We start from the raw sequence: 10,254 nt of genomic DNA on the forward strand, positions 1-10,254 counted from the left end.
ATGTGCCTTGGGGAAGATCTTCTGGGGTTGAGTCTATTTGGGGTCCTTTGTGTTTCTTGGGTCTGGATGCTTGAGTGCCTCTCTAGACTTGGGAAATTTTCTTCCGGAATTTCATGAAATAGATTTTCCATGCCGTTATTACTTTCTTCACCTTCTGGGATGCCAATTATTCTGATGTTTGGGCGTCTTATAGAATCTAGTATTTCTCGTATATTATCCTTGTGTGTTTTTTTGTTGTTGTTATTTTCTCTATCTTCTTGGTGGTTTTTTCTAGGTCAGAGGTTTTATCTTCTACATCAGAGATTTGATCTTCTGCATGGTCTAATAGACTTTTAATACTTTCAAGAGAGTTTTTGATTTCCTGTATTACAGACTTCGTCTCTAATAGCTCCATCTGATTCTTTCTCAAAGTGTCCATTTCTTCTTTCATATTGTGAAAGGACTTCCTAATCTCCTGAAGTTCATTGTCTCTTTTCTGTTCCAACTCATAGAACTTGTTCATCATGGGGACCAGCAGTTAGGGTAATGGCTATGTTGCTGGACTCCCATGTAGTCGACCGCAGTTCAAGTCCCGAACCTGGTGGCTTAAAACTCACGCTGGGCACGTGCGCGTGTGTGCCAAAGATCCTGAGAGGAGAATGGAGTAGAAGGGATTGCGGTGTGGCCATCCCCCCTGGGGGGGGATTTCTTGCTTTATGTCTCTCTGTCTCTCTCTGTCTGCCTGGTGAGTGCACGTGCCCTATGGCAAAAACCTCTCAAAAAAATAATAATAATAATAAAAAAAGAATTTGTTCATCATGAAGGTTCTAAATTCTTTCTCTGACATTTTGGTAACGTCCTCAGATTTTAGGAGATGGAGGGGAGTTACTCTGTTCCTTTGATGGAGACATATTTCCTGGCTTATTCAGACCTGAGACTCTTCTCCTACTTCTAGCTATTGGAAGATGTATTCACTTTTGAATATCTCTTAAGAGAATGTTTCTTCAACTAGGAGCAAGTGCGTTTCCCTTTTGCTGTGAATTGATGTGTGCGGAAGTAACTCTTCTGTTGTTTATAGCAATGTGGTCTCAAGAGGGGTACTTTATTCAAGTGTCTGAGGAGTACTATCTACGTATTCAAAGGTGGTTCAGTACAGAGGAGGATCCCAGGAACCTTACAATACTAGGGAATTTAAGATTGGTGATTCTGGATCTGTCTAATCCCTGTGGAAGGGTGGAGGATGAGAAAGAGAGGATAATGTAAGAGGGAAGAAAAGAGTATAGAGGAGATTAAAGAAAAAGTCACGTGCTGTGCTAGTGCGCTATTTCGCCAGTGGGCTAGAGATAGAACGGGAGGGCCCCTGTAGGGCAAGGGCCAGTCTGGTCTGTGGGTCAAGAGGAAGAGGATATTAGGAAAACAAAAAGAAAGAGCAAAGAAAAAAATAAAATCCTGCCTACCTTTAAAGGGGGTGGGGTCCTGGTCTTGGGAACCTGGAAGTGGCCCTGGGGCAGTGCTGCCCCTGCCTCAGTTTCCCTTGCTGGCCAGTGGGCTAGAGATGGAAGGGGAGGGCTCCTGCAGGGCAAGGGCCAGTCTGGGCTTTAAAGGGGGTCGTGTTTTAGACGTGGGAGAACCTGGAAGTGGCCCTGGGGCAGTGCTGCCCCTGCCTCAGTTTCCCTTGCTGGCCAGTGGGCTAGAGATGGAACAGGAGGGCTCCTGCAGGGCAAGGGCTGGTCTGGTCAGTCTCTATACTCTTTTTTAATATGCAAACGATCAGAGCATAGGCTTTTTTTGTTTACTAACAGAATGCCCCAGTAGAAAGAGTAAGCTGATTGTGATGGTAATTGATTTATTGCCTCTCAGCTCCAGATTCATTGTTCAATATTGGCTCTGCAATAATGGACAGAATTTATTTAAACTTGTTTCCTGTACAGTGAACACATTGTTAAACTGTCTCAGTAGAGGGCTTTGGAGGCTTTTTGTTTCATTTGGGAGTATTTACCCAAAATGTTTACAGATCCATCCAGTCTGAAAAGTTGTGAGATAGTCATTTTTACTTTTCCTCCTGTTGGAAGACCGGCTCTCACTTGCTATGCGTGTCCTGGGTGATCAGATTATTCTATTTGGAAAGGCCTATTAAATACAAATAAAAGGTCCATAAAGTAGTGTGATGGTTAAGGGTAATGGATCTCACATGGTTGACTATGCAATTTGAGTCCTGGACTTGGTGGCTTGGAAAACACTCCAGGCATATGTACATGCCCAAGATCCCAAAAGGAGAATGGAGAAAAAGGGATTGCAGCGTGACCATCTCCCCTAGTGGGTGCTTTTTCATGCCCCTCCCTTTGTCCTCTGACAAAATTAAAAAATTGCAAATGAGAGTTGTTAAAATGTTAACCATTGTTGTGGATTATCTACCTTTAAATTTGTTCTAAGCAGTAGGATACTGTCTCAGACCAAAAGCTCACCCAGAAGTCCAGCACACATAGGGGTAGGACTGGCTGTTACTGCGATCATGGAACCTGTAGCTGCCCAGCAGGCACCTCCCCTGACTCCTGTCCCTCAAGGTAGTACCCAAAGTACCATCTATGGCATCTAGAGCTGCACAGAGCAAGGTGTGCAGATCATAAATCTTAGACTAACTCTTTTACTTGGGAAACTGAGGCCGAGATATTTGAAATGATTTAACCAAAGTCTTGAAATTAATGGCAGCAGCAGGACTAAAGCCTAGCTCTGTGACTCCCAGTACATTCTGCCATTACCTGTGTTATCCTGTATTCCAGGATGATAACTGCTATAAAATCAGATTTAAACCTAGTAGTAGAAGGCATTACTATTGAGTGAGAAGAGTCAGAAATGTTTAGGATCCAGGAAGCCTTGCTTAGAATTCTGCTACTCCTCCACAACTATGGGAAAACACAACTTCTCTTCTCAGTTGGAAATCATCTCAAGCTTGACTTTAGTGGCAGAAATAACAAAATGGAATGGTTCCCCAAAAATATTTATTTAAAATTATGTTAGTGCTCTGAGTTTTCATGCATTAGAGAGAAGAAACTTTGCCTTCAGGTGTCTTGAGTTTCCCATGGTGAAGAGTGGTGTGGGTCTGGTCCAAAGGCTGGGTCTTCAGAGTTTGTGACTCACAGAGAGGAGGAAGCTGTCCTGGGGCCACAGCACCTTCCATATGGACCCCATCAAGAGAGAGGAAGAAGGGCATTGTCAGTGCAATGTCTTCATTCTGATCAGTTCTAACAAAAGTGACCCCACCTTAAGCTGGCTGTGAACTATGAGTGACCTTTGTCTTCTCCTCTGAGTTATTCCCCAATTATTGTGACTCATCAATAAAGTAATGTGGATAGTCCTTGTATTGAGACTTGTTTTGAATATATGTTGAAAGTTGCAGGGGAAAAAAAAGGTAGGTTCTTTCCATTAATATTTTTAGTTTCATTTTAAAATGGAAACCCAGGTTGGAGGTACCTGATTGGGCTGAATTGGTTTATGGTTCTGGAACTCTCAGCTGTAGTGCTGAAAGTTCAGAGCCAATCTAGCCTCTGAGCAGACACCCAATATAATGATTTAACTTAATTGGATAAATTTCAGAGATATGAATTAGCTAGCAAATGTAGTTTAGCAATATGTTAATTTGACTTCTGACTACATATTCAGGAGGGTGGACATTATTTGTGCCATATGCGATCGTTATGTCCCAGGCATCAATGATGCTCACATTGACATCCTGGAAAAGGCCTTTTAGGGTAAGATACTGAATGTAACCATGGAAGTCACTAAATCGCTCCACATCACTGTACATGTCCCTGGTATTTTCTGTCTTGATGATAACCGTAGTGTCTGGGCTTCTCAGAAGAAGACGCTGAACAGCTTTGTAAATGTTGAGGATCCTGCGAATAAAAAGGTCAATGGGAAAGGGTCTGAAATGCTGACCCAGAGAGATAACAATGATGGTGTTTTTTCCTCCTCCAGTTCTATCGACGGCCCGGGCAATGTACTCAATCTCTTTGATTGAATAGGTGTATGATCCAATCAAGGGATAACTGTGTTTTTGCCACCAGATGTTGATATTCTTATCCAGGTCCACAGCAAGTTCGTTTTCAAATTTTCCGGATTCATGCAGATCCACTGACTTCAGTGCTGATAGCAAATAGGCAATCCCAAAATGAAAGGAGAATAAAATTACAAAAATTGACTAATCATGGGACCAGCAGATGGCATAGAGTTTATGTTGCTAAACTCCCACATGGCTGACTATGGTTTAGATCCCAGACCTGGCACCTTGAAACTCATGTTGGGTGCTTGAGCATGCGTACCCCAAATCCCAAGAGAAGAATGAAGACAAAGGGATTGTGGTGTGGCCATCTCCCCTGGGGAGTGATTTCTCGCTTTCTGTCTCTCTTGGTCTCTCCCATAAGTGCATACATCCTATAGGAAAAATCTCTGGAAAAAAATTGGCTAGTCATAAAAATGGGAAAGGGAGAAAAGATTTGGTGTTTATAATTAAATAAGCTGATCACATCTGATTTAAATGATGGGATAGTTTTAAAGATTTTTTGAATAGTCAGAAGTGTTATGTGAATGAATGTAAGGAATTATAAATGTTGCCTTGTAGAACCTTGTAAAATCAAATGGATGGTGATGATAAGGCATCGAGGTGACTGTATGGATGGTGATGTGGTCAGTTTTGGAGGTATTATTTTTGTACGTATTCTAAGTGAGCACTAAGCTAATGTGAGGATAGAGAAATTTACATTATAAAACCCAGGTGAACATATTTCCACAAATACTCTGTTAATGCCCTTAAGACCTAGATTATATTCTATATGTTTCCATCACATATACATGGAGTGATTTCACATATATCATTTATAACGATAACAATATTATTACTCATTTGTGAAGTCCCTTTCAAATGAGCATTTATATGAACTGATACATTAATTTTCTTAATAGAGTCTAAAAACTGAGAGAGAAAAAGATCTGTCCAAGGTTAGTTAGTGACAGAATTGGTACTTAAACTTCTTCTCAATTCTTGTGAAATAATTTACCTGATCTTGACCCTTCTGAAAATAAGCACAATATGAATAAATGAAAATGAAACCTTTCCATTTTTCATTGTATTCATGAAACCATTGGACAGTCCTCATAGCCTCATGGTTATGGGAACTGGATCCCACATGGCTAGCTATGGTTTGAATCACAGCTTCAGCAGCTTGAAAAACAACATGCAGCACAGTTTCATGCATACTCCAAATCCTGACAGGATGGAGAAATGGAGGAGAAGGATTGCAATGCGACCATACCACAATGGAGGAAATTTTGCTTCTCTATCTCTCCCTGGCAAGTCCATGTGTAGTGATTAAAAAAAAAAAAAATGAGACCTTTATCAGAATATCAGGGTCAGCTTCTTTGTAGCTAGAACTTCTGAGGAAAATATGTAGAAAAGGGTTTGCAATGTTTTGTAACATGCACTATCTTGAAAGAAAAGGGCTACTTTTTTTTTTTTAAAGAAAGATTTTTGCTACAGTGTGTACACTTGCCAGACACACAGAGAAAGAAAGTGAGAAATAACCTCCAGAACCCATGGCCATGCTACAATCCCTTCTCCTCTCTGGATTTTGGGCACACATGCTCGCGTGCTCAGTGTGAGTTTCAAGCCACTGGATCTGGAACTCAAACTGCATTTGACCATGTGGGAGCCCAGCGCCTTAACCACTACTCCACTTGCTGGCCCCTGAAAAGGGCTACATTTGAAATCTGAACCCAGTGAGGTTGGGAAACAGAAATGCTAGAGTTCTGGATAGAAAAAATAAAATAAAATGACAGGGCTATTTACTTCAGTCTACTTCTAACTGCAATTTTCTTTCCCACAGCAACACTCTGCACCTAAAATTTGACTTCTATCCAGAACCTAACAGAGGAGTTGAAGTGGATGGATAATACAATAAGTAAGTACTTAATATACTTTATAACAGAGACCCACCATTATAGAATGTGATACTGAAGGTTATCACCAGACCCTTGATTTTGTAGATGAGGAACTGGAGTGCAGTCATTCACCAGATATCGCAGTTGAAAACTCTTTTTGTGGAAGAATTCTAATTTATCATTTAGTGCCAAGGGCTTACTAATTTTCCTTCTTCAGTTAGGAGGAGGGTCAGCTTTCCTTTAAGTTTAAGGTCATGAGAATGACTTCATATTACAATGGCTAGGATGGAGTCATAGTGACTGTATTCTTTAGTGATGAGAGTCAGGGCCCAGGGACATATGGGAGCAGGCAGTGATGATGTTATAGGTAAGATTGCTAAGGTCTTCTAGAGGATTCTGAGTTGCTACTGATACATGCTTGGTATAGTAAATAGAGCAACTAGATTAGGATTCAAGCCATTGAAGTCCAACCCCAACTTTTGACATTAACTAATAATATTTACAATAACTCTTGTTTTGGGGGCACTTTTCTTGTGCAGTGTGTGAAACACTTTATGTCCCCTTCCTCATTTAACCATCAGAAAAAACACAAGGGAGCATTATTATTCCTTATTCCTAGTTGGTGGATGAGGAGAATGAGGCAGAGACAATACGTAATATACCTAAGATCATTGTTACTAAGTGACACATTCTAGGTCTGTTGGACTCGAAGCCCACGCTCAATAATCGGACCATTACGCCTATCTGGTGCAGAGGTATTACTTCACTCCCAACAGCTGTCTTCTCAGTTAATAATAGTGATACTAGTTTATGCCAAAGAGAACTTACTTTTTAACTAACAGCATTCTACTGGGCTGTTGGAAAGTCATGATGCATTTTTACGTAGAAAAATACTTTCCCAACCACCTAATAAATGCACTGTATGGGTATATTACCTCATTCTACTCTTTACACCCCCGCTGACAGATGAGAAAACTGAGACAGGATGGTTATCCAAGTTGTCCAGGGTCACCCAGACAGGATGTGGAGAAGTTAGCTTCTGAATCCAGAATATCTGAATTCAGGATCCTCATCCTCTTAACCACCAACCAAATGTACAAGGTGGACAATTTAATATCTTAAGTTATCTTCACCTCCATCAATAATTTTCTGAGCATGTTGGTAAATATTGAAGGATGAATTCTATAGAGATAAAGATATAATAAACCTTTTTCTATACTGGCTCCCTTCCAGAAAGATAAATGTATTCTTTTAAAGGGAAGATAACAATGTCATTTGAAAAATGTTGGTGTGTTGTGATTAAGAAATGTGACAAAAAAAAAAAAAAAAGAAAGAAGCATTCCCGTAGTCTTTCCTCCCTTTGAAATGAAAAAGAAATTTCTGAAAGGGACAAAAACAATAGCTTAGAGTAAGGCATACTGTTGATATTGGTTTTGAAGTATTCCATCCACTGGCGGATCGTGGAATCTCCCATCAGATAGATAAATTTTCCTCTCAGGCATTCTTTCATTTCAACTGGAGCCAAACTACAGGAGGCAGGATTCCATTTGTCATTCCAGACATGCCCACTGGGGATTGTGGTTGTCATTCCAAGCTTGCATTTCTCTTTCACTGGAACTGTTTCTTCTGCCAAAGAATTAGCAATATAAGGTTTTCTAAAACATCAGGTAATCCATCAGTATGTATTAAGAGCCCTCTGTCTTTCCTTTTCTTTTTAAATTTTCTTTTATTTATTCTTATTATTTTTAAATTTGTTATAGAGCACATGCACACATGAGAGAGAGAGAGAGAGAGAGAGAGAGAGAGAGAGAGAGAGAGAGGGAGAGAGAGAGAGAAAGGGAGAGAGATGGGGTGAGGGGAAGTGAGAAAGCAAGCTGCTAAGTCCGGGACTCGAACTGCGGTCGGCCATGTGGGAGTCTAGCACTTTAGCCACCCTGCCATTGGCTGGCTCCATCTTTTCTATGTATCCTCCTAACAAGAGATGATGGTCACAATTTAAAACTCTCCTTTCTATTGGGACTTCTTTTTATAACTTGGATCCAAGGGCCTGCTGGTTTTCCTCTTTTTATTGGGAGGATCAGTTTTCCTCTAAGTTTAAGGTCATGAGAGGGGACTCATGTCAGTAAGGCCACAATAGAGTCACAGCAACTGCATCATCCTCAGTGGTAGTGGTGGAAAAGCTATTCTCTTAATGCAGTAGCTATTTTTCACTTAAAATTTTCCCTAATACAAATTTTGTAAGCAATACCCACTAATGTTGATTATTAGAACATTTGCTTTCTTCCAGAAAATAAAAAGTGGTCTTTGCAGTAAATATTAAGTATTTGTTAATTTTCCAATGAAAACAAAGTTCTCCATTCCATAGTAGTAGAAGCTCAATTATCTTGTCATTTTAGGTACTTTATCCCTAAGTTTCTCACACCCTGTCACAGTGTCTTAAATGCTATCGTCAAATTATAGATCCTTTGAGTTAAATGCAGGATGATATAAACAATATGAATCTTTTTTCTTTCTTTTTTTTTTTTTTAAAGAGTGATTTTTGCCATAGGGTGTGTGTGCTTGCTGGAGAGATAGAAAGTGAGAAATCATCCCCCAGGGGGATGATCATGCCCCAATTCTTTCTCTTCCATTCTCTTCTCTGGATTTTGGGCATGCATGCACATGTGCCCAGTGTGAGTTTAAACTGCCAGGTCTGGGACTCAAACCATAGTTGATTACGTGAGAGTCCAGCAACGTCACCATTATGCCATCTGCTGGACCCACAGTATTAATAATTAATTTGACTTGGGAACTGGTCAATCTGAATGGATATGGCTATAGGTGAAGAGAGTCTGGAGGTTCAAGTTTGGGCCAGTGACTCTGTAGTCAGTGGTTTATGCAGTCTGGAAACCCAAGGGATTGAAATGGCTAGGATGGTGAGGAGCCCAGGGGTCAGCTTCATCAATCAATCAAAGGAAGTAGTTTACTCTTTCAACAACTAGCATGAGTATAGCCATGTACATAGGATGGAAAATGCCATTTTTACGTCTAGGTACACATTTATACTTTAGTATAGACAAGCTTACTAATGATTAGCAAGCTTTTAGCACTGAACTTAAACCATTTTAGGTGGGGATTTACTAGACTATTTGGAGTAAAGTAATCAAAGAGAATTTAGTAAATCTAAATGTGGAAGTTCTATTTTGTATGTTAAAATTGTTCGAAAGGTGGCAATGACCAAGAGGGCTGGGGAACTGTAATAAGTTGACTACCAGAAGACAGGCTGGAAACCTCTAGATGATGATTTTCGGGCCAGGTGTGAAGTGAGAGGTGGTGCAGATGGTGGTGTAGAGAGGGGTGGTCTGGGAAGATAAGGAACTAGTTGTATATTTGGGAGTGAGTTTTAGCAGTTGAAGGTAATTGTGTAAGATAGATAGGTAATCTATCTCTTAATGAGAGGATTGATGATAAGAGTTACAGTTACTTAAGCAGGTTTATAATACCCTAGTGATTCTACTTACTCAGTCACTTGGGTACCTGGTATCTTGGCCTACGTTAGACAAGCTGGGTGAGAAGAGTTCTGATTGAACAAAATAGTAAACAAGTCCCACAGGAAGAGGAACCCCTTTAGAAGGGTCTAGTACTAAGCGCGACCCACCAAATACAGGAACACTTACTGCTGCATTTAGAGACACTGATCATGTTGAAGTTTTCCATAATCTCGACACCAATGTTTGGCCTTAAAGAGACAAATATAGAAATTAATCTGTAGGTGGCTCCAAATCAGGAAATATTCAAGAGCACAGATTATCCAGTACTTCAGTTATTTCTTAGTGATGAGTTTATTACTGTGTCCACAGTTTCAGGTAATCGAGTACATTTCCACATCTTGGCCGATTAATCCATGAGATACACTTACTCCAGAAAGTATACAAGGTGATATATTGAGATGTAAGAAGAGTATATTAGAGCATATACACATAAATATATGCTGCTCATTCTCTTTTAGTTTTTATTCTGTCGGTATATATATATTTTAAACTTTTTTTTTTTTTTTGAGAGGTTTTTGCTATAGGGCACGTGTGCTTGCCAGACAGACAGAGAGAGACAGAGAGACAGAAAATGAGAAATCACCCCCAGGGTGGATGGCCACGCTGCAATCCCTTCTCCTCCATTCTCCTCTCAGGATCCTGGGCACGCACGCACATGCGCCCGGCGTGAGTTTTAAGCCACCGGGTCCGGGACGCGAACCATAGTTGACTACATGGGAGTCCAGCGACATAGCCGTTACGCTAACTGCTGGTCCCCAAACTTTTTTTTTTTTTTTTTAGAGGTTTTTTTTTATGGGGGTGGGGGGCCCCC

At 40.5% G+C, this 10,254-nt stretch overlaps 1 protein-coding gene and 1 long non-coding RNA gene across 9 annotated transcripts in view; one reads left to right on the forward strand and one right to left on the reverse strand.

The window, feature by feature from the left end:
• The window catches only part of LOC106733471 (uncharacterized), a 52,469-nt gene that overhangs the window by 24,961 nt on the left and 17,254 nt on the right, over nt 1-10,254 (forward strand). For both annotated transcript variants that reach the window (XR_003547307.1, XR_001369534.2), the window contains exon 3: nt 5,859-5,933. This is a non-coding gene — a long non-coding RNA (uncharacterized LOC106733471). The remainder of the gene's footprint in view (nt 1-5,858; nt 5,934-10,254) is intronic.
• LOC102503220 (NXPE family member 4) overlaps nt 2,962-10,254 on the reverse strand; it is a 40,634-nt gene continuing 33,341 nt past the window's right edge. For 5 of the 7 annotated variants that reach the window (XM_006165199.3, XM_006165198.3, XM_006165203.3 and 2 more), the window contains 3 exons: nt 9,570-9,631; nt 7,333-7,539; nt 2,962-4,122 (listed from right to left, as the gene is read on the reverse strand). In XM_006165199.3, the coding sequence (XP_006165261.2) occupies nt 3,587-4,122; nt 7,333-7,539; nt 9,570-9,631 (805 nt within the window). In that variant the 3' untranslated portion in view covers nt 2,962-3,586. The remainder of the gene's footprint in view (nt 4,123-7,332; nt 7,540-9,569; nt 9,632-10,254) is intronic. The other 2 variants (XM_027767010.1, XM_027767011.1) reach the window with 2 other exon arrangements.

The sequence above is a fragment of the Tupaia chinensis genome, unplaced genomic scaffold (assembly GCF_000334495.1).
Source record: "Tupaia chinensis unplaced genomic scaffold, TupChi_1.0 Scaffold143824_1, whole genome shotgun sequence".
NCBI classification, from domain to species: domain Eukaryota; kingdom Metazoa; phylum Chordata; class Mammalia; order Scandentia; family Tupaiidae; genus Tupaia; species Tupaia belangeri.